Source organism: Leptinotarsa decemlineata, unplaced genomic scaffold (assembly GCF_025532065.1).
Source record: "Leptinotarsa decemlineata unplaced genomic scaffold, Ldec_3_MD MMD2_P_RNA_scaffold_5, whole genome shotgun sequence".
Taxonomy (NCBI): Eukaryota; Metazoa; Arthropoda; class Insecta; order Coleoptera; family Chrysomelidae; genus Leptinotarsa; species Leptinotarsa decemlineata.
In genome coordinates, this window is record NW_027412532.1 from 14,398,941 (window position 1) to 14,423,350 (window position 24,410).

The 24,410-nt window shown below is 35.8% G+C and overlaps 2 protein-coding genes across 5 annotated transcripts; one reads left to right on the plus strand and one right to left on the minus strand.

The window, feature by feature from the left end:
* Window positions 1-825: 825 nt before the first annotated feature.
* Window positions 826-15,488, minus strand: LOC111514546 (putative malate dehydrogenase 1B). Of its 3 annotated transcripts, XM_074169590.1 has the most exons (7): window positions 15,158-15,483; window positions 14,903-15,106; window positions 13,033-13,358; window positions 9,786-10,142; window positions 8,418-8,538; window positions 8,234-8,366; window positions 826-1,161 (listed from the first exon to the last, which is right to left on the minus strand). In XM_074169590.1, exons 1-7 carry the CDS (start codon window positions 15,290-15,292, stop codon window positions 920-922), a joined length of 1,518 nt encoding a protein of 505 aa, XP_074025691.1. In that variant the 5' UTR covers window positions 15,293-15,483; the 3' UTR covers window positions 826-919. The 3 variants fall into 3 exon arrangements, with proteins under 3 accessions (XP_074025691.1, XP_074025692.1, XP_074025693.1); XM_074169591.1 differs by lacking the exon at window positions 8,234-8,366 and having other exon boundaries at window positions 8,415-8,538; window positions 15,158-15,488; XM_074169592.1 differs by lacking the exon at window positions 9,786-10,142 and having other exon boundaries at window positions 15,158-15,485.
* Window positions 15,489-18,752: 3,264 nt separating this feature from the next.
* LOC111514454 (major facilitator superfamily domain-containing protein 9) lies at window positions 18,753-22,806 on the plus strand. 2 transcript variants are annotated; one of them, XM_023170702.2, is made up of 6 exons: window positions 18,753-19,098; window positions 19,253-19,384; window positions 19,440-19,569; window positions 20,421-20,630; window positions 20,690-20,784; window positions 22,097-22,303. In XM_023170702.2, the coding sequence occupies exons 1-6, from the start codon at window positions 19,033-19,035 to the stop codon at window positions 22,157-22,159; spliced, it is 696 nt and encodes a 231-aa protein (XP_023026470.2). In that variant the 5' UTR covers window positions 18,753-19,032; the 3' UTR covers window positions 22,160-22,303. The 2 variants fall into 2 exon arrangements, with proteins under 2 accessions (XP_023026470.2, XP_023026463.2); XM_023170695.2 differs by lacking the exon at window positions 20,690-20,784 and having other exon boundaries at window positions 18,757-19,098; window positions 22,097-22,806.
* The last annotated feature ends 1,604 nt before the right edge of the window (window positions 22,807-24,410 follow it).

Genomic DNA, 24,410 nt, shown 5'->3' on the forward strand with positions numbered 1-24,410 from the left:
TTTTACTACTGAAAAATGCTGTTCAATTTGTGTGCCACTGGAAAAGTGAGTAAGTAGTTTTTAATTTACAATAATGTAGAGCTTTAACAAATTTATTTTCTCACTGGCACAGAAAAATGAACAGCATAGTGTATCTTAGACATTTTTCAGTTGTGAAAGAGGTACACTTCGATGTCAAAGTTCAAAAAATATCACTTTATATTAAAATTTTCCAGATAAATTAAGTAAATTATGTCATTTAAAAAAATAAAAAACAACGTCGGTTAGTGAAAAATTAAATTATTGAATTTTTATCCATAGACTAGTCAAATTTCGTCGTTTGTTCATTCCTACTTCGAGTTGTTTAACAATATTTCTATAGATGACGTCATAGTGCCGCCATATTGAAATTGCCGAAAATGGCTCCTATGCCACCTACGAGTGGGTATGACCACATGGGTTGAATATACAGAGCTCTACTTCAAATTCTTGAATAGCGTTTATTTCCGGTTACCTCGTTATAGATTGTCAAATGTTTTATCATTGAAAAGATCAGCATCGATGATCTAAACATTTGTTTCTAATTTCAATTTTTTTACCTCACGAACAATTGAACGCCACCGTGATTTCGTTGTCACCCGGTATAGTAAATGAAACGAAGGATTTCAATGAATCGTCTTGTAAAAAGGAATATGTATAATTTGTACAAATAGCCATAAGTACCATAATTTTAGAATTACTGCCTAGTGTAACTATCATTCCATTCAAATAATATATTGTGTGAAAAATGATCTCAACAAATTGAATTTCTAGAAATATTTTTATATGAATTTCAAAAACAAGAAATTGTATTTTATAGATTTATTCTAGCAACTTAAAATACAGATCTTGTCTTCAACTGTATATGAGATATTGTATTAATAAAAAATATAGTTTCAATTTATAGTGTTTCGTTAACGGAATATTGAGTATACATGGATCCACCTTCCAAATCTAAATCATCAATGACAGGATTGATATGAAACTTCTTCATAATATGTGTCGCCGATTCTGAACATATTTTGATTTGTGTTTTCGTGAAGTCGTTCAGTAGAGGGAATTTTCCAAAAGGAATCCATTTTTCAGTGTCGTCCAGTTTGACCGGTTGGGAAAATACGAGTCCTGATGGAATTTCAAATGATCCTGAAATGTTAGTACAGTTTTACTGTGTTTCTTACTATTTTTTGGTATATAACCTTCCATAATCTGAAAATTAACAAATTTAAATCAATAGAGATTCTGCTGCAGTGTAATAAAGGGCAAACTAAAAAGTTCACCACGAAAAGTTACTGCGTAATATAAGCCACTGAAGAGTCCAACTAGTCTTATTCGTAAATTATGCCTATAAATTGAAAAATCGTTAGAAAAAAACTTGTATACTTAGCTTTCGTCAGTGGTAGACATTTCAGTAAACAGCCTTTTCCGTCTCCAAAACCCAAAAATCACTTGAAAACTTACGCCTCAATTTAAAAAAAAAACTGTATTTATTTTGTCATACATCTCTAGATGTCATATGCGAAACTCTATAGCCTACATGAATACATATAGTAAATGTTTTTTTGTGAATTCAGTTATGGTTCCATTCGCACAGAGTTATTTGAAACAGACTTGTTACCTGCTAAATCAATGTATGAAGATTCTTTGAGTTTCCTGATTTTTTTATGAGCTTCTTTGATGATAATTTTTATTTAACTTCATTTTATAGTAATCACCAGAGCGCAGGATGGGCTCAAATTAATAGAAACACGGTGTAAGGAATACTCACTGTCGATCAATCCCAAGAAGACTGAGATGGTCCTTTTCACCAGGAAAAGAAGTTTATCGGGCTTGAAACCTCCCGAAATCTTCAAAAGCAAACTAAACTTTTCTGAAAAGGTGAAATACCTTGTTATTATCCTCGACAGGAAGCTAACATGGAATTGTCACCTACAAAGTAGAGCAAAAAGAGCATGATAATATGTGACTTATTAGCATTGTCGGAGAAAAGTGGGATGCGCATGGGGACTTTCACCCCGTGTGGTCACCTGGATCTACACTGCAATAATAAGACCCATGTTAACTTACTGAGCCATTGCATGGGGACCGAAAGTTCTACAAGCAACGGCCATCCAAAAATTATATCAAATACAGCTATCGGCTTGATTAAATATCACAGGAGCCATGAGAACAACACCAACCGCGGCAATGGAATTAAATATTGGTCTGACCCCTCTGGAGGTTGCGTTAATGTCCATGTTACGATTGCGCACGGCTAGTGTAAACCTCGAAGTAGAAATGGGTCAATTGAGGCTGAGCTTTTGGCGAGAAGTGATTACTGCACAACCTCTGCTGCAGGCAACCAGTGATGCAATTGTACCCAGGTTTGTGTTTAATAAACCCTACAAAATACAAATAAAACAGAACACAGAGTCAGATGCTACAAATGCAATACGCATATGTACAGACGGCTCAAAAACCAAAGAAGGATCAGGATGTGGAGTGTACTCGAGATCACTAAACCTGAGGATTAAGTGGGAAATGGGAAAAAATACCAGCGTGGTTTAAAGAGAACTGATTGGTATCTCAATCGCCACAAAAAAAATCAGGAAAGAAATTTCTGGCAAAAACATAACAATCTGCACTGATAGCAGACAATACCTATTAGCCTTGAACAGACAACGTGTTACCTCAGGGCTAGTACTAGAGTTCCACCAAGATTTAGCCAAAGCCTCGGTAGATAAGAATTTAGGGCCCAGTGGCACCTATGATGACTTCGACAATTGCGGAACTAGCCAAACGTCACACCCATGCTCAATACCTAAAGAGATGGGATGAATCAAAGGATGCAATATCTTGCCAGGATCACTCTGGGCGATCCTGGGAAGCTGGCGCCGAAGAAATATCTGGCGATGACCAGGAAAAATCTACGCTTAACAATAGGATTTCTGACAGGCCACTGTCAACTAAGGTAACACCTCCATAATAGGGGGCTAGTGGACACACATCTATACAGGATGTGTGATCACGAAGTTGAAACTGTCAGGCATGTCCTATGCGAATGCCCGGAGTTATCGTCAATAAGAGAGTGTCTGTTCGGTGAGTCTTGTCCTACACCTGCCGATATAAAGGAGATGTTTCCCAGTGACCTATCCACCTTCCTGGAAAGGGCAGGATGGACGACGACCTAGGAGGACAACTCCTTGGTAGGATGTACAATGGGTCACATGTGGCCTAAGTGCTGTGGGCCTACACTCACCCTCCCTACTCTACAGATACAGATACAGATAATGATCACCGGATGATTTTACCATATGTTCTGCTGTAGCCGATCCTGCCATCTGTGTTCTCCTTATGTATCCACGATGTTCATTTTTCCTCACATCTAGGGGTTTTGAGGTTTCATCGATATAACTTTTTCCACAGAAATAAGGTATATACACTCTACTCTTTCGTTTTTTCAACCGTATTTTCAAGTTTTTCGTTTGTGCCAGAAGAAATCTCAACGTGTTGGTAGTTCCAAAAGATTTTCTCACATTATATCTATACTGGCCCGTTCGATTGATGACTTATTTATTTTGTAGAAATTCATGTTGAATATAGAATAAAGAAAATACTTTTGTCTAGTTTCTACTGTGTGTATTTATTCGTTACGACCGGTTTCGGCTTATACGGCCATTTTCAAGTAACTTGAAAATGGTTACTTGAAAATGAAAATTCGTTACGACCGGTTTCGGCTTATAAGGCCATTTTCAAGTAACCATTTTCAAGTTTCGGTCGTAACGAATAAATAAACACAGTAGAAACTAGACAAAAGTATTTTCTTTATTCTATATATCTATATTGGATGCGTCTCAGTTCATCAGACAAACCGGGAACATAAAAGGTATGACGCTAGTAGTGAGGTATAGGTATTGTTGTTGAGTTTGTGTTGATTGTGGATTATTCAGATGTTATATACTTGATTATACCTTTCTTGACGGTAGCGTGATAATTAGATTTATAGTGAAGATATCTATCAGTATCAAGAGAATTCATCGAGTTTTTGATAACAATATCGGAGAAAAGGAAGTTGATTGTGAACTTCCATAGGGAAATTTCTTTCTTTTGATGTATGTCAAAATAAATACAGCCATTCACAATTAAGGCGAAAATTAAATGAATTTTGAAAACGGAAAAGATTGTTTTCCAAAACGTCGACCACTAAAGAAAGCTAAGTATCGATATTAATTTTTTTCAATTGATATTCTCATTTTGTAGGCAAAATTTATGAATACAAGTTACTTACTAATTGGGCTCTCCAGTGGTTTATACTACGCAGTAACTTTTCGTGATGAACTTTTCAGTTTGCCCTTAAGTACACTTCAGCAGATTCTCTATTAATTTATCTTTTATTGTCGATTTTTCAGAAGGTTATATACCCAAATAACAGTAGAAAGTATTATACGTTATCTTAATGATAAAATACCAAATGAACTGAAGCAAATTAAATTATTATTAACCTTCAAAAAAGCTAAGAATTGCATAACTGAAACTTGACGATTTTTTGACTAGTCAAAATTGAATTGAAACAAGAAAATTTTCAAGAACAAACAACAACAAAAATTAAAATCAATCGTAAGTAAAGTTGCTAAAGCTCAAAATAGTTAAAACTGCAACTTTCAGTTGTCGAAAGGTTTGTTTATTTTTAGAGCACTATAAGGTGTTATGTTGGTAAAAGTGATAAGACTGACAGACGACATGAATACGAGTAGTTTGAATAGAGTGGTATGAGAAATGAAAGACTGGTTGTGTTAAAATTCACCACATATTTTTTTGTGTAATAATCGACTGAAATACAGTCAAAAGGCTAAATAATTTGGTATTAATCATCAACATTTTTGGTAGCAGAGCGTGGTCAGTAAAAGACTACAAACAAGAAAAAAGGTGGTAATTTAGGTTGAAACAAAACCAGCACAACAAAGCTTCCAAACATATTCCCGGCAACCATAGTGTTCACTAGTCAGTTCACAACGTGGCGACGATTCATTTGCCCAGTGGAAGATTGAAAGCTTTCCATGAAGCGAGAAAGGTAAAAAGAGCATAAACATTTGATGGTCTAGAGCTAGAGTAGCGGAATTTATTGTGAGTTCCTATTTTTTATTATCCTAACCCCCTAGAGTTGGGGTATCGCATATTAGCTGTAGCTTAAGAGTTGGGGCTAAATATTATCGATAAGTTAAATTGAAAAGATGCTAGACTCTAATAGAAAGCGCGAAATCATTAAAACCGAACTTGGTGGGTTCGACAAATTCATCAAGGGTTTGGAAGAATAAGAGGAGGTGTCAAAACTTGATTTATCACAACTAAAAGATCAAATCATCAACAAAAGTAATCGTAATGAAATGAAAGAGATTACTGTGTACCATATTAATGTGTGGTGCGGCCTTCCTGTGCATTAATACCAGCTTGGCAGCTTGGCAATAACGATATCCACACTAGAAGTGAGTTCAGGAGCCCTCTGTCATCAAAAATGACTCCCACGACTTCAGAGTGTTGTAGGAAAATTGTGATTTTTTAATGTTTCTACAAATTCTTCCAAAGGCAATCTCTTTGAAGATTTTCACCATATTTTCATCACAAGCTCGAAAAAACAACATTCAACACTTAGGCTGATAAGTATCGGGCCTAACACATAGATGGTGCTAGTCTCATTGCATTCACCGCTTTTTCACTTAGTAATAACCTTCAAAAGAAAGCTGTTGAAATGTCATGATATTCTACTAATAAGTTTGTCAATTACTGAGTTGAGAGTGACATTCCTTTTTTCATATACAAAACAATGGATCTAAAACAATTTCGTGTTTCAATTATACACTGCCTTCTGATGGGAAAAATGCCGTTCAAGCGAAGCAATGGCTTCAAAAGTGTTATAAGGACTCGGCTCCATCAGAAACAACAATCAAACGTTGGTTTGCTGACTTCAATCGTGTTCGTAGAGACATCGATGCTGCAGAACGCAGTGGACGTCCAAACGAGCCAGTAACACCACAAAACGTAAAAAAAAATCCACAAAATTGTTTTGAATGATCGAAAAGTGAAATTGCATCAGTTAGCTGACATTGTAAAGATATCAAATGATCGTGTTGGCTTTATATTCCATGAGCAAACTCTGTTCAAAGGGGTGCCGCGCGAGCTCACTGCTGACCAAAAACAAGAACATCTTGATGATTCTAAGCAGTGTTTGGCAATGTTTAAACATAACAAACCGGATTTTTTGCATCAATATGTGACGATAGATGAAACATGGATCCATCACTTCACCCCGGAATCAAAAAGATCGTCATCTGAGTGGAAAGCCTGGTGAACCTCGTCCAAAGCGCCCGAAAGCACAACAATCGGCTGGAAAGGTTATGGCCTCGGTATTTTGGGATGTGCGTGGTGTAATATCCATCGACTATCTTGAGAAAGGAAATACCATTAAGAGTGAATATTATATAGCGTTATTGGAACATTTGAAGGCCGAAATTGCATAGAACAGACCGCATATGGCAAAAAAAAATTGTTTCATCAAGATAACGCTTGATTGGGCTTCGAATTGCTTCGGCATCCACCGTATTCACTAGGTCTGACCTCCAGCGACATTTTTCTGTTCGCAGACCTCAAAAAATACTCACCGGTGAGAAATTTCGCTCCAATGAAGAGGTTTTTACTGAAACTGATGCATATTTTGAGGCAAAAATAAATCGTTCTACAAAATTGGTAGTGAAATGTCAGAGTGGCGCTGGAATGATTGTGTGGCTCATAATGGAGATTAAGATGATGAATAAAGCCAATTTTGAACAAAAAACCCGTATTTTTTCTCAGGCCCGGGACATTTCAGCCCATGTAGAACTACAGTGCTTACTATGGTGTTCTTAATGTGCAGACCTGCCGGAACGCCTTTTATAACAATTTCGTTCTGTTGATTTTTGAAACCTTCTAACAGAGGAGGTATTTCTCACATCAAACAACCTACTCAATTTTGAAAAAACTTGAAATTATATTTCTTTTTCAATACCCAATTGAATCGCAGGATATTAAATCGTCTTGAAGGTATAAGAGATGCCAAAAAACTTGATAAGATTTTTAAAAAAAGATCGGACACGTCGATTTCTAATTAAAGGGGGACACCTTTCAGACTAGTCAGATTTTTTGTAGTACGCACCCCCTCGGAGGGGTGTTGTTACCTTGTTGTCAAATGAAAATGGTTTATCCCCTATCCAAAAAGCAACAAGATATTCATCAACACATAAAAAAAATAGACATACAGCAACCACACGTCGTGCAATATTATAATAGATATATGGGAGGGGTAGTTCAGATGGATAATAATATTGCAAATTATCGTATAGGTCTGCGAGGGAAAAAATGGTATACTCCTATTTTATTTTGGATGTTTGACATATGTATGTGTAATTCCTGGGTTTTGTCTCGCAAATTTGGTTTGAAGTTGGACAATTTGGAATTTCGCAGAAGGGCTATAATCGCTATATTACAAAAATATGGAAAACCTCATTTGGCCACAGGTCCAACATTCCATTCTGTAAGTCCAGCGGTACGTCGACAGGGTCAGCATCTGGTTGTGACCAGCCAAACAGGGCGAAAATGTGCTTTTTGTAAAAATAAAATAACCAAGGCATGCGATCAATGTAAAGTTGCCCTCCATGATAAATGTTTTCTAGATTATCATAAATAAAAAAAAAGTTTCAAGTTTCTGTTATAAAATGTAACTTTCAATAACAGTTGAATTTTATTTTCCTATATAATACCATAACTTAACATCCAAGAAATGCATTCTTAATTTTAAGTATCACACAACAAAAAAGTACATTAATTTGCCCAAGTGGGTCGAAAATGACCCACATCATATTTCAAAAACTGACCTTTAAATTTTTATTTTTAGTATCAATCCATCATATAAATGACATTTTTTACCACATATACAAGTTTCATAAAAAAAATAAAAATAAAAAAGTTCTGGGCATAAATGGGTTAAAAACTGTCAATATCAGTACCACCCACGAATAGAAGTATTTCACGGTTCTGACATCGCTCTTTCAGAAGAAGCTCCGTCTCAAAATCGGAACTATTTTTTCTCGGAAAATCATTTGGATTGAGATAATGGAGAAACAAATTAATGGATATAAGATAATCAAAATTATGTGGAAGAAATTGTCGGTGTTTATGTTACTTCTCAATCATTCTTCGACTTACTCACCATTCGAACAAACTCCTAGAGAAATAATTACCCCCTTAGCCTGTTCTTTCGAGTACCACAGCTTAAGAAGACTTGTAACTGCCCGTACTTTCGCAAGAACTGGCGGTCGTTCCAGTCTAACCTTCATTTTCAACTAAAAATCACCCTATTGATTATTTGTCTTTTTATCATTTATACATACCACCTTTCTTCTTTCAACTTCTTCAGCAATACTATCATCTTTGGGAAGCATATAGGACATTTGCCTGAGCTCCGTTTTCATGATTCCCAGTGGCAGAGTTGAACCAGGGGGCGCCGTCAGAGCTCTGAAACAAAGACAAATCTTGTATTACTATAATGTCTTAAACAGGTTAACAACACGTATAACCTCCGAATTTAACAAGTCGAACTGCTTAGGTACGATGCAACGTTCGCTATAGGCCCCTACAGACGTCGATCTTTTTCGACAGGATTACCCGACGTGCAAAACTGTTCGGGTAATCCGGTCGGTGTGTGGTGATTGATTTTCACGACGATTTTGAACGGTTAAATTAATACCAGTTGATGAGGAAAGATCTGAGGGAATCGCCATTGGTTCAGTATACCTCCCCTACGATAGTTCGGAACCAATCAGGAGTATGACAGGCTGGTGAGGGTCTATCGGGCAAACAGATATGAGAAGATTGAGCTGGAGGGAGTTCCAGAAACTTCGATCGGATTGTTTGAAGACGCAGGGTGTACAGACAGACCGGTTTTTCATCAAGACACGATAGCTGTATAGTAAGTAATCAGGTGAATTAGTTCAAAGAAATTCTAATTAATCTAAACTATTTCCGTAGTTTAGGTACTCATATAAACCTGTCCGAGATGCTGTCAAAATTAAATCAAAATGGCCGCCTGTAGGCACACATGTTGTTTTGTTCTAATGGAAAGAAAACTAGAAAAGTCCATAATCAACTTGTCTTTGTGAGCGATTGTGTTGCTGCTTGCTGAAATTCGTTGTTTGAGGCTGATTTTACAAATCAATCGTCATTCATAATATAAATTCATGCCTACAACGTGTTGTGTTGTAAATTGCGTAAGCCGTGGGGATCGTGATCGGGTAAACTTTTACAAAATACCTAGTGAATTACATTTTGCACATAGAAAGGACTTGAATGAACTTTCAAAAAGGAGACGCCTGCAATGGATACACGCTATCAGAAGAAAAGATCTCACAGAAGTCAAACTTAAATACAGTAGAGTGTGCAGTAAACATTTTTTGTCTGGTGCCATCATAATTATTTTCACAGCTTCCAAAGATAACAAAACACGAAAAAACTGTGAAGTACCTATATCATTGTACTCATTGTGGGCTTACAGGCGGCCATATTGTTCGAGAATGGGTCACGTGTTCTGGATATCCTTGTAGGTAGGTAAACTATAAGTTCACTACTTATCCAAAAACCTTACAGTGTATTTGTAATTTGTAGTCTTTTTAGAAAATAAAACTAGCCACATAACTGAAATTTAATCCTAACTATCATTAAATCATGTTACTGAAGTGATTTACAATTAGTTTCATCAATCTTACCTTTTATATGGCATGTACATATCTGCTTTCAATACAATATGTCTCTCATCGACGAAAGAAGTGACACCCACGAAACCCCAAACAGGAGGGGCGCCGATTTTAGCGACTGGGATTCCAGTTCTTTCAGAAACAATATTAATAACAGATAAACCTTCATCAGAAGTCACGGCTACAATATTCCTAGGATTCACTCTGGTGCAAAATTCCAAAAGACATGTAGCAAGAAAACATACTGGGCCATGGTTATTCAAGATGATCCGTAGGTTGCGATTTTCGTTGTTGTTGATGATTTCAGAGAGTTGAATCATTCTGGAATAGCAACGTGCCAGCCATTCATCAAAGGACTCATTTTGGTGTCTGAAAAAGGTTTTTTCGTGAAGTCAAGGAAGTGAAAACTGAAAAATTGACAAACCCTTGGAGAGTCATTTCAAGATTTTCAATAAAATAAAAGTACTTATTGAATTCATAAATACATTCAGTGCTATTGACGATTCTTACCGTCATGATCATTAGTGCGCATCAATTCAGAATTTACTTTCCAATACATAAGCTACGCCGCAAAAAATATCAGAAATTGATATGAAATTGCTTAGCTTCAGGAATATACCACAATGCTTTCAGTAACAGCGAGTATGTAACAACGGTAATTGATCTACCCTATACAATGTTCACGGTTATATATCCCACCTAGTCCTGTGTAATCTATAGGAGAATGAGCAAGTTCTTGCATCCAACGAGCCCTGTCTTTAATCCTCTCTGAATATATATTCATCTAGTTAACTGCGCAGAGTATTCGTGTGTATAAGATAATACGAATTAAAACATATTATCAGTCTGTAATTCATTGAAATCTAAAAATCAACGATTTTACCCCTGAACAAACGAATTCAGAATCCGTTACGTTTCCTTTAGCCATCTGGCCAGATAGCAGTGGATTTTAGTAATTTTTTCCTCCAATAAGTATTTAGACAACCTAGGCATGGAGCATCAAAGTTCATGCTAACAAAGCTTTTCGAACGTTATCCGAGGCCAACGAATTTCGCCATTTATGGTGCTCAGCCTGCCGAAGCTTTCTTCGAACTGCGTTAGATTGAGAGACTGCAGTTGTTCTTCATAAAAAAAGGCTTTAAAAAGGCTTCATGCATTCAACAGTCTGTGAATCATTCACAATACGTGGCAGCTCATGAAATAAGTGAGAAGGTTCTCGCGGTATTTAAGTTTCTCGCGCCTCACTGATGACTTTTTGGCAACCACTAGAAGACAATGAAGCTTGGTATTCAATAACACACACCTAGACTCAAAGTGTGATACGTCGTAGTTTTGCGGCTGTTCGCAGCACTGCGGCCATGAAAAGTCCTTCCAGCCACAGGGTGAACAGTTTTCTAAACCGGAGAAATTAGAACTCAAAGCGAGATCAGCATCATACTCGTACCATGCGTTTTGTGCAAATTTTGTGCACTCACGTAGCGAGTTTTCTCGCAATCAGCTGTCAGTCTACCTTCGTCTTGAAGCAGAACATACAAAGACTTCCTCTACGATCGCGGCAGAGGACGGTTGGGCTGATAACGACCGTCTTCAAAGATGGTACGTGGATGTGGTGGTCGGAGTGAAGTCCAAAAGGTGGAAGCCTAAAATAAAGTATAATAAATAAATGTTGAAGTGAAATATGAGAGGACTGGCGGCCCCCTACGCCACAGTAACCAGTCTGAATGTCGACGAGTTCGACGAGGTCGTCAGTTCTATAGAATATATAAACATGGGTAATTGTGGCAACATCGCCATGAGCAAGACAGCTGCGTCCCCGGACGAAACTTCTGTTCACTGTGAACAGGAGGAGCCTGGCTCGAATGAGAAGCCACGGCCATAGAAATTAGAGAGAGAGAAGATTCGTTATTTTGTAATTAAAGTGGCGATGAAGATTTGAAGACGAATATTTCAGGTGTGCAACGGTAAAATAAGTTCAATAAAATCCGAGCCGACCACATTGCAAGCTCTTCTTGTGAGAGGACTAAAACAATACATTTTGAAACTTTAAAATAACTATTCGCAAAAAATATCAGAAAGATACTTCTTTACTAGTACCTGTAGTACTATTTGAAAAAAGAAAATCAACTGTATGTTTATTCCACGAGTTGAAAAATACAACTTTTCCGTCCGAAGAAAAATATTTGGTTTTTGAGTTGAATAATTCAATTCGTTAACTCAATTAATCAAAGCGGCTTTTTGTTGACGAGTTTCATTTGGAAAACTTTCATTTTTCAACAAGGATAATTGTTTTTTAACCAACTTGAAAAAAGTCAAAAGAAGTCAACTCAATCAAGCTCCATATTTCTCGTACTCAACCAGTCGGCTGGTTCTAATCTATCTCGCTTCCAGTTCCAATTCCTCTCGCTTCGAAATCTCACCTCGTGAGTGGATCCCAATTCATCCAGTGTCGCTCTATATTGTACAAGGAACAAAGCTTATAGTTTCACTTATTAGTCTTGGTAGCCAAGACTAATAAAGATTAAAAAGTGGAGAAGAAGATTAGAACAGATGTCAATTTTATTTTTAGATCATCTTTTCTCTTCCTTGAACGTCACGTGAAGTCGAACCAAAGCATGTTCGGATTATGAAAAATACCCATTTCGTGTATTTTCATCCTCTATTGATAGTGAGATTCATCAAAGATAGGAAATGAATCATTTCAATCGACAAAAATACTATTAAAATAAATTTCATATGGTTTGTTCATGCTTCAATCATCAGATGTATATAATGATTAGATGTGTATTTTGTGTTTTGTGTAACACCGTCAGTAACTAATCCTGGTGCTGTACAGTTTTCACAAAAGTTGTACAATTTTAAAGTTGGTAACCTTATTATTTGAAATTTCATCGGAGCAACACTGCAATCCGTGTATTTAGGAAGTGGCACAGAAATGAGAGAACGTCACACAGCCAAGATATATTGATTGCTCTATAATCCATCACATATTGAATGCAAGATGCGTGTCTAGACACGTCTGAAGAAACCATTGTATGACGAAACACGTGTTACATTTTTGTAAAACTGTTTAGTGAGAATCTCACAATAATAAAGGGTTTCTTGAATACGTTATGGATTTTTCAAGTATCTGCCAATTCCATCACATATATTGAATTGCGAAACACGTGTTACGGTTTTGTGAACTGTACTTAGGCACAAGTTTTAATACTGATTGGGTGGTTTTCAATGCATTTTTTGATGAACAAAAACGATGACAAACCTACTAAAATCTTCGACATGAATAATTATATCTGCATATTTTATGGCATCTTCCTCATCACAGACGACCGTCACAGTATCCGGATGTCCATAAATACAGCGTTCATTAACTAAGTCTGCACACTCCTGCATAAACATGGCTTTATGTTCGATATGTCCAAGGGAGTCATGTAACTTGAAGGTGACACCACTAATTTTTTTTATTTCGTCGAGTTCGATCAAATCATGAAGAAGGATAGGAGTCTGAGGATTGCAAGCACCAAGAATGGATATATTCTGAACATAATTAAGCCGTTCAGCGTCAGCATGATGTTGTTCAAGAAAAAACTGAAAAACAATCGATTCAAGAAAATTTATAAAAACCGATGGAATAAAACACTTCACTCATTACTCAATCTAGAATATCATGTCAGCGAAAAACTTAACCACCACCACTGCGAATCAGTTCGAGCGAAAAAAGCAGCAGTGAAATAAGTATAGCAGTAATTTTCAAACTTCTTGAGACCGCGACCTCTTTACAACCAAAAGAAATTCTAGCGCCTCTGCAGGGCCTAATTTTTCATTCAATGTACTGTCAACCAAGGTTTCACTTTCTGATTTATTTGAAGTACTTTAACGAGTAGTCAAAACTTGGAACTCCGTTACAGGCAGAGCTAAAAATCTGCTGTATCATATATAGTACAGTACCTATTTAGGAACTGACAAGAATTGTAACCATGAAATTTTGTTACTGAATATTTTGAACAATACCCCCCAAGGACGAGATGGAAACATTTCAATTACTAGGGATGAAATCGAAGGAATCTTTCTTCGGCAATTTTCTTCATGGTCAATATCATATTTAGAAATATTCATCTTTTGTTTGTCTTCAAAAGTTTGTTGAAGTTGCAACGGGTCAATATTTTATAATGAATTTTCATATTGCTTCCGTGATACAAAGCCATAATTTGTAAACAATGTATCACCTTATTTTTTGCCACAATTTATAATATGCAGAACCAACGATCAATAAATACCAATTTTGGAATTCATATTGAGTGACGAGTCATCCTGATTTCGTCCAGGTTTGGAGACCAGCTCCCCTACCCTTTTGGCTGATTACAATCAATAATCAATAATTATAATAATAATTATTGGCCTTGAGAGGGGCCAATGGGTACACAACTGATAGATGACGGCATGAAGTCCTTAGACATCAGTGCCGCCCTTCACGGGATACCCCTACCTGGCTGGGGTGGGATGGATGAAAAAGTTATTCATCCTTTAACGGCGGACATGAGGGCCTCATTCGACAGAGTGTCGGGGCCTTCTATATCGGAAGGGGTCGTCTACAGCATAATCTGTGGCTTCCCTAACTAACGGGTTTTCATGAGTTTCCGTTTTTTCGAAAACTCTCTCATTCCTCGACTGAATGGACTGCCGAATGGAAGGCAGCTGCAAATCTCTGCGGATAGCTTCATTCCGCACGAACCAAGGAGCATTCACATTCATCCTAATTAACTTATTTTGCAACCTTTCCAAAATGGAAATGTTGGACGGAGCCGCTTGTCCCCAGACGCCTGAAGCGTACATGATGACAGGCTTGAACATCGTGTTGTAGATCGTAATTTTGTTCTTTAAACTCATCTTTGACTTTCTATTGATCAGAGGGTACAGACTGGCTATCCGACCCTCGATCTTAGATTTGACGTACATAATGTGCGGGTTCCAAGTGAGCCTACGGTCTATTAAAAGGCCGAGATACTTTACCCGCGCTTGCCAGTCAATCTCCCTTCCAGAGATTCTCACTTTTCTGGCCGGAGAAGATAGTAATCTTCCCATGGTTATCGCCTGAATTCATGTTGAATTCATTCACAGATCGGATATCTTACCTTTAAATTATCTGCAGCAAGTTTGGCGGTTTCCTCTTTTGAAATCAATGACTCGAGACCGTAGTAACAATAAACGTACTCCCAGAATTCACTGATACCTCCAATTAGATACTTTTTGCCTCCCCACATGTTTATTTCTTTCCATATTACGGGGCTTTTGTGGATAAACCATTTATTCTCTCTGTTGAGTTCTAAAACATGGTCCTACAATTTTGGAATGTATACTTTTCATTTAGTCATAATATTGCTTTTTACCGCCCACTCTGAGTCCAATTTTTCCACTTTTTTATATTGAAAATTCGGTAACTTTTCATTCAAATACCGAGCCACATGTAGAGCATGGCCAAAGCAGGCACACCTAGGGTTTCCGCTAATTACAAAATATGACATTTCCTTCTGATCACGATGACATTAAATTGTCAGTTGGTTTCTGTATACGCGATTGAACCCGCGATATTAGTAAGTTTCGGTAGCAGCATCGAATGATTTACTCAAAACACTAAAAGAATTGCAAAGTAAAGTTATGAACTCCATTTTCAAATTATATTTTGAAGAACCAACTATCAAGTTATTCAAACTAAGACTATATTATACAGGGTGATTCAAAAGTACTTTGACAAACTTCAGGAGGTGATTCCTCACAATATTCTAATATGAATTGTCCAAATAAATAAACGTCCGAAAACGCTTCGTTTCCAAGAAACAGGATGTTGAAGTTTTATTTTTATTTTCGTTTTTTTTTCAAATAACTTTTGAAATACTGAACTTAATTAAACGAAACTTGGTAATAGGAGGTTTTTGAGGTGTCGAATTCGAACCTGATGTTCTTATTGCTCTTACTCGTAGAGGGCGCCACCTAAACGTCTTTTTCTTTTTTAAAGATTCATAACTTTTTTGGGCGTACTTCTAGCACATTTTTCAGTAAAAAAATCAATTCCTCTATCATATCTACGTAAATAAGCTACCCTTGTTACTAGTCGCTGTAAGCAACCGTTTTCTAAATATTTGGACTTGAAAACTTCAAGTCGATTATTTGATAATCGATGCATGTTGAAGTTATTACGAATATTTTGCTTTTTTCACAAGAATGCTTTGGAAATGAATTTGACGTTTTACTCGTTTGAAGAGGTCATTACTGTTGGGTACGTTCCTTTATGACATCCTTAAGCGAAATAGTTATTTTTGTATCAAGGGTGCATAATCAGTATTTGTTTTAATAAAATTTGCAAGAAATGTCAACATTTTATTTCGGGAAATTTTGAATATGTAGAATAAACTAAAATAAACGAAACTAAATTATATTCAAATAAATTGTTGGAAGTGTCCACCTTCAGCAAAGATACAGGCAATCAGTCGTCTAGTCATTGAATCTCGTACCCGCTCAAAAATTATTGGTGTATTTCTTATTGTTTCACAGGCGTCTACTATTCGGTTTCTTAGATCTTCCTCGTTCACTACTGGAGTCTTATAAACTAGTCACTTCAAATGTCCCCAAAAATTAAAATATATCGGGTTTAGATCTGGGGACCTTGGTGCCCACGCCTGGTTAGGTTCTTCTACACCCCTACCGATCCATCGATTTGGATAGACTGTGTTGAAGAATTCCCTGGCTACAACGCTAAAATGGGCCGGAGCCCCATCATGCATAAACCACATACGGATACGAATTTCTAATGGTACATTCTGGAGTAGTCCCGGCAATTCATTTTTTGAAAAGTGTCTGTAAGTTGCGCCATTCAGTCGGAGCGGAAGAAAGAAAGGACCTATCAAGTAATTATCAATTATTGCCGCCCATACATTTACAGAAAATTGATAATGATAATGCCATTCACTAACTGCGTGCGGATTTTCGAGAGCCCAAACATGGTTGTTATGAAAGTTTGTGATAGCATTTCGAGAGAAGTTTGCCTCGTTCGTGAAGAGTACATATCTTAAATATTGAGGATTTCCAGCCAATTTTCTCAAAAACCATTGACACATAGTAATGCGTTGGGGAAAGTCTCGTGGCAAAAGAGCTTGTACCCTTTGAATATGGTATGGATAAAACTGTTGATCGTCGATAATTCTCCAAACTGTGGACTGAGTAGAATTGACAGCTTCAGCAATTACTCTTGTGCTTGTTTCTGGATTCTCCTCGACAGCGTTCAGAACAGCTTCTTCCAATTCTGGGGTTCGAACTACTCGTGGTCTTACAATAATATCAGCTGCCCTCCTAAAGCTACCTGTTTCTGCCAAACGACGGTGGAGACTAGCAAATATTGGAGCTGAAGGCAGTACTCGATTAGGAAAATCGCTCCTGATAAATACATCTTGCTTCGCGCGCATTGCCATCCGCAAGGCCATAAACGAAATGCATATCGGCTAAATGAGCATTATTGTTTAAATAATCCATTTTTTCAAAATAAGTGTTTTCTACTTCTACTCACGGAAACTTCAACAAAACGTCTAACTGTCACAAAATATGTAATTACCAAAACTACTCACAAACTTCAAATTTATTTCCAAAGCATTCTTGTGAAAAATGCAAAATATTCGTAATAACTTCAACATGCATCGATTATCAAATAATCGACTTGAAGTTTTCAAGTCCAAATATTTAGAAAACGGTTGCTTACAGCGACTAGTAACAAGGGTAGCTTATTTACGTAGATATGATAGAGGAATCGATTTTTTTACTAAAAAATGTGCTAGAAGTACGCCCAAAAAAGTTATGAATCTTCAAAAAAAGAAAAAGACGTGTAGGTGGCGCCCCTTACGAGTAAGAGCAATAAGAACATCAGGTTCGAATACGACACCTCAAAAACCTCCTATTACCAAGTTTCGTTCAATTAAGTTCAGTATTTCAAAAGTTATTTGAAAAAAACGAAAATAAAAATAAAACTTCAACATCCTGTATCTTGGAAACGAAGCGTTTCCGGACATTTATTTATTTGGACAATTCATGTTAGAATATTGTGAGGAATCACATCCTGAAGTTTGTCAAAGTACTTTTGAATCACCCCGTACATATCAACCAAAAAGGTTGTCTCAAAAACTCCGTCACTTTTGAAGGACGCGCCAAAATACCAACCAATAACCAACTCCCCGTGAGGTGAGTGATCACTGGGTCAGAGAATCGTGTGTCCTAAGTAGACGCAATAGTCTTTTGCATTTATCGAGCCGAAATTTCTGCCTTGCTACACAAATCAGCATGAAATTGAGATTTAAAAGTGAAGAGGGTACTATTCCCCTAATAACTCTATCAATCAGAACAAATATTTTAACAGAGAGGTCTGGATAGAGTCTGCGAATCTCGAAGAGAAGATTTCGATACTTCCTTTGTTTTTCTCTCTTTTCGGACAGTATTCGCTTCAACCGAAGCCTTAAACTAAAGAACGAATCACCTTACTCTTTAATGGTCAGGCGGGCTTCATCAGGTTTATTAGTTTGTATCAGCCTAAAGGTGGGGAATGAATAGTTCCAATAAATTCAGCACTCCTCATTTCTCACTTGACACTTCACAAAACCGCAACACATGTTTCGGTTTACAATAGCTTCCTCAAGTGTTTGAGGAAGAACGGTTTTATGAACTGTGCTAATGTAGCAATAAAACCACATTACTGCCTCTAGTCTACAGTGTATCTGTCATTTTCATAGACATGATAATATGGACTGGCCGTGATGTCACTTCTACACAAATTCCACCTGCGGATCACATAACGTCATTGCCACTGAGTCACAGCACCTAGTAACAAATCAATTCTCAAAATCTTCACAATGGAAATATGCAACACGTAAAACACCGTGACGTGACTAACGTTAAGTGTGTGATGTAAATGCCAAGACGTGAATCTCTTCATCTTTTTTTATTTTTTAGAGTCAATGTTTGCTCTTCCATGGCCAATGCATATTATGAGGCCACAAGTCATTCTCCATTTTTGTGTTTTGTATATTCTACTAAATCCTGATTGAAATTGTTTTAAATAATGGATATATTTCGTATCTTGAATTATGTCATTAACATAACTATCAAGGACCCAATCAATGTCATTTGCTCAGTATTATCATCGTACATATTTCAGTGGAAATTGAAAGATCAACAGTTGATTAGAGAAGAGTCCCAATAAAATATTTTTGTAAAGAAGGAAATCATGTTATTAGGCAAGATATGTAGTAGAGTTGAAACCATTGATGTAATTTATACCATATCATTTTTGGTAAGTTAGATTAGTTGTCTAATGAAACTTAAAAAACTATGAAAACACTTGTCATTGCCTGTTTGGGTAACCAAATTAGCTCCATTTCTAATTTTCATTGTATTTATTGAATTCCAGTTCTACTGATAAATGACTTGGAATGCTTCTTTTTTAGGATTTGTTTGCTGTTGGATTGACTTTTCCTCTCTTCGCTACATTTTTAAGAGATTTGGGTTCTTCACATTCAACCATTGGTCTCCTTTCTGCCACATATTCAGGCATTCAGGTTTTGTCAGGTCCACTCATAGTAGGTTTCTTGTACTAATGGTATCTCAAATTTTGAAAAGCATTCATTTTTCTAGGGAAGCTGGAGTGACATAAGAGACAGAAAAACTGTTTTAAAAACTACACTCCTAATATGTGCCTTCTGTTATGGTTTATTGGGTGCGACAAATTCGGTGGTCTGCATCTTCTTTTTGAGGATTGTATTAGGTAAGATAGAAACTGTACAGTTAATGAACATAGGTGAATGATTATTCAGATACAGAGGTAGCTTTTTAATTTTTGTTAATATTTGTTAGCAATATCATGAGAAGTCAAAATCTATGCATAAAAAAGCATATGTTTATTTATTTCCCGAAACTTGTCAATTCAACCTTAGGAAGGTAGGTACATTTTGAATCACAAAAAAAAAGAAGGAGGTATTTCTTCATTTTCTTAATTGATTTTGTGACACTGCCAACAGAACCAATGAAAAAGTACCTGGTGAAAGTGTCATTCACTTTCATAAACATTTATGATGTAGTTTGTTGAAAGATTCAAAAAATGGAAGTGGCAAGAAAGGTCACAGTATGCGATTCTGAAAAGAAGGTATTGAGTTTCTATTACCAGAAATAGTAATTTTTTCCATTTCTGGATGGCGAATTCTCCAAAAAGTGCTGCGCCTTGACTTCATATTTGTGATCAACAGATACTTAAAACTACTTGAGTACAATTTTTTTTTTAAGAAAACTGTATCTAAATAATTACCCATTGGTGTCTAGGAACACAAGTATCAACCGCAATCTTAACAATTATATTGTAATTGAAAAAATAATTTTTAGTCACAAAATATAAATGAACTCAAGCAAATCTGAAATTTCTTAAAAACCTTTTTTCAATACACATCCACCCTACATTCAAGGAGTGGGATTAGAAGAATTCAACAAAACTGAAAAAGTAGGTTATCTGTATAGGCTTTTTTATATCAGAATATGTTTTAGTTCAATTGAGATCATTCATCAAAATCATGAGTAGTACCAGGCTAAAAACCGGTTACTGTGGAACTTTTCATTGTTTTTTAGGTATAGTCAAGCACACCCAAGCAATATGCAAGGCGATGATAACAGATTTAATTCCACGAAAGAAACAATCTGAAACATTTGGCAAATCTGCCTCCCTTGCTTCCTTAGGCTTTATCATTGGCCCCTTTGTAGGAGGAAATTTGTCAGAATTAAAACATGGATTCACTTATGTTAGCATATTGACAGCCGGAATATTCTCAATTAACTATGGTAAGTAGGAAATTAGGTTTACTGAGTTCTTGAGATTTTAATTTGACATAATTTTGCAGTGATTGAAATAACCCCAAACAAAGTTAAAGTAAGAAGCATAAGGAATATTGTTTTTCCTTATATAGCTTTTCTTATATCTTCAAAACCCAAAAAGGTAGAGTCGATATTTTGGTATTCAAAAATAGGTTATTTTGCTACTATTTAGCTGACCCTCTATCCATTTATCACCATTCACAAAATACCAAGGTAGAAAGGATGTAAAAATTGAATAAATATAAAAGCTCTATGGGAAAATTTTTACATCTTTTATAGATATTATAATTGCACTAGTGTTCGGCACCGCACGCACGCGCCGTCGACCCCGGCCGGTACCGCCGTCCTTGCATTTTAAATCTGTTATATCTCTGAAAGTATTCATTTAATGTACATGCTGTGAAGGACCACATTGATCTATATTAAATGAACGATGTATTTAAAGTACTCAATTGGATAAGGATTAATGCTATATTGCTTAAAATTGCTCCGTAAAAAAGTAAAGGATAAAAAATGGTTATTGTGGGTTATCCCTAAGAGATAGACATATCACGGACTTTTTTTGTAAACCTTTTTGAAGTGTTCAATACTGTAGTACATTATTTCAATATATCTTGTGGGGATCAGCCAGCATTTGCAATGTAAGCTCAAAAAAATTGTTTAGTTACGTCATCACATTACCTCTAAAATTATCAGTGTTTATCTACTATATTATGCATGTTATACACATATAAACTTTTCTCTTCAATTACTCTATCTATTTAAAAAACCTGAATCAAAATGTGTTGCGTAGTTTTAAATTCAATTCTTTATTTTGGAGTTGATTATCCTACATTAAAAAGTAGTCAGAGTCATAAACTCTTCTAAACTATAGAGACCTTCTCGTTGATGTCTTTCAACGAGGATGTCGTGACACATTGCTGACTACTTGATGTGGTCTACAAAGAAGGAGTTGTCAACGCATGGAAGAACTTATAGTAGATATATTTTCTAGAAGTTCTTCCTTTGCCTATCCCTTACTAGGAGTTGAAAGGTAAAACTATTCTTTGCTCACACAAGGTATAAGCGTTGTAAAACTCATTTTGACCCATTTGTTTTGTTGAAGGATTGAGAATAGCTCAGTTGCAGTAAAGACATGATTTGTTATGTAGTGACTTCCTTGCTATTTGTGACGTTCTGAGAGCTACAAATAATAATCTACACGAATCACATAGTTTTGTTGATAGTTTAGAGAAGTTGCTATCACTCTTATGCCAAAATAACTTGAAGACTGATTTTTACATAATTTACTATTGCCATATTGGACTCACCAACGTTCGATAATAGGTCCTTGATATAATTCATTTTGATATTTCCTCATACTTTTTGACTGTCACAGACATGAATGAGATTTACTCACTTATAGATAATGTTCCAAAACTTATTATTTTTAGGAATTGCTTGCCTATTGCCAGAGACCACCCGAAGAGAAAAAACTGAAAATATTTCCATCTTGAAAAGTGTTAAGAAAGAGTTTAGTAAAACCGTTAAAGAGTTAGTTGACTGTGATTGGCAGGAACACTGGGATACTTTCCTGCTAAAGTTTCTCATGGGTTTGACGATGGGATGTTACTTCACGAATCAAGCCATTTATTTGAGAGAAACGTATCAAATGTCTCAAAAGCATATAGGATATATGATTTCATTTTTCAGCATGATTGGAATGATTTCTGGATTCTGTATCAACAAAATCAATTCTCTATACAAAGCAGACAGCATATTTACAAGACTTTGTCATAATTTCGCGATAATGACCTTCTCGTTTTTTGGTGTTTATTTATCACCTAATTTATTTGTATTTCTTCTCCTGCTTCTTCCCCTCGCATTTTCTGCTACTGCTCTCAGGGTAGGTAGCATGGAGCTGATGTTTTCAAAGTCTGAAAAATTACATAGAGGATCTTTATCAGGCACATCCAACAGTATTATGTCTGTGGCCAGGTTTCTAACTCCACTTGTAACTGGTTTTACAAGTGATATTTTTAGCGAACAATCTGTGATGTTAGTAGCAGTTTTTCCTGCTAGTTTAGGTTTGTTGCTTAGTTGGTTAATGAAAAGAAAACATAAAAGCATTGTTAAAAATAAATAATTTTTTGTTGTTGAATAATGTGTCTCATTCCAACTCCAGATCCTAGTGATCATCCATTTCAGTTTTATTGTGATTCTAATCCTTCAGTGTTATTGATATTCCTCTTTTTGTCTCGACAGTAAAATTACTGTTGATCAGGAAAATAGAAATAAAAAATCAAATATTTAGTTAAAATTCAATTGAACATAACCATATAAATTCCTTTGGGAAAATTTTTCTACAGAAACAATTCGAAATTGTTTGAATTCGTCTCCAATTTGCTTAAGTATTTTACAAGCGCATAAAAGTAGATATTTATTGAATAAAATGGAAAATTGAGGTTCCAGTAAGAAAATCACCCGCATTCTTTAAAAAACGTTTTTTATCTCCTGAAAATGCCACAGTTATATATAGCAGATTAAAACTCAATCATCTCTCGAGAGATTCAAAATAAATAATAATCTTTTCATAGCTGAATTGGAAGATATACTAAGTTTAATACATCCTACTGTAGATGAAATCATATGCGGCGGAGATCTTAACATAGATTTTCTAAATACCGATAATCGTTATGTAAATAAAATGTACCGCTGTATTTTCGCTATCTGTCAAAGTCAAACCAAATATAAATTTTTTGGGATTTCTTTTCAACAATCATGAATTTGGGGTTTTCTGAATGTTGATAGAGGAAATCGAGCTGAACGATCTGGCAATCCTGAATGACATCATAGCTTGATAGGTAGAATTTGAATCTTTGACTTATTCCCAAAATAAGTGAACTCTCACCTCGATAGAGAAAGTCGCATGTCTCTGTCTTTTGTCAAAACAAGACATTTGATTTTCTGCGATGTGAGAGTTCACTTGAATCGAAAATAAGACCTTCAGCGTGAAATGAATTTATTGAAAATACTTGGTTAGCGAAACGCAAGTCTCTCGAAGCGCGTTTCGTTAAATTTTTTTGTGCGCATGCGTCAGTATCAGCCATTTTTTTTCGTACTGTTTTTTGAAAAGCCCGCAACCCATGTTTTAAAAATTATAATATAAATTGAAGTTTATCAATTGTAAAAAAAGTGAAAAAAAATAGTAAGTCAAAATAATCAGAAAAAAAATTCTATACTCCATTATAATTATGTTATCTGTACGAAAAGGAACAACAAAAAGGGGTTGTTATGAAGTATGTAAAAGTGATACACGATACAAATCATTCAAAACCAACACATAGGTACTATTTTATAAATTTTCCAAAGCCTGGTCTTGAATATCGCAAAAAAAAATAATTAAATCATCAAGCAAATTACATATTAAAACATGTGCGAAATGTGAATTATGGGTTAAAAAATGTGGCTGGAGTGACCGAGGCTTTAAATCTATTGATGATGTTACCAAGGATACTTATATTTGCTCACTACATTTCATTGGAGAAAGTGGTCCAACTGAACAAAACCCTGATCCGTTAAGCTATCAGGAATTTCAACATACGTCATTATTCCTTATTGCATTTTTGATTGTAAATTTCATATGTATTATGTTGTGTATTAAATATTTCTCTCTGATAAAAATTACTGTACTGAACATATTCAATTCAGTATTTACATATTTGTCTAATTAATAATGTCATATGTACAGCCTCAAAATATTGAAGG

Excerpts from the sequence above, each read along its gene's own strand:
- LOC111514546 (XM_074169590.1), bottom strand. The coding sequence starts at position 15,292 with ATGTCATATTTTGTAATTAGCGGAAACCCTAGGTGTGCCTGCTTTGGC. Across the intron at positions 15,107-15,157 it reads AATTGGACTCAGAGTGGGCG|GACCATGTTTTAGAACTCAA; the intron begins GTAAAAAGCAAT and ends CCAAAATTGTAG. Across the intron at positions 8,539-9,785 it reads ATGTACATGCCATATAAAAG|AGCTCTGACGGCGCCCCCTG; the intron begins GTAAGATTGATG and ends TCTTTGTTTCAG.
- LOC111514454 (XM_023170695.2), top strand. The coding sequence starts at position 19,033 with ATGTTATTAGGCAAGATATGTAGTAGAGTTGAAACCATTGATGTAATT. Across the intron at positions 19,099-19,252 it reads TTTATACCATATCATTTTTG|GATTTGTTTGCTGTTGGATT; the intron begins GTAAGTTAGATT and ends CTTCTTTTTTAG. Across the intron at positions 20,631-22,096 it reads AATATTCTCAATTAACTATG|GAATTGCTTGCCTATTGCCA; the intron begins GTAAGTAGGAAA and ends TATTATTTTTAG.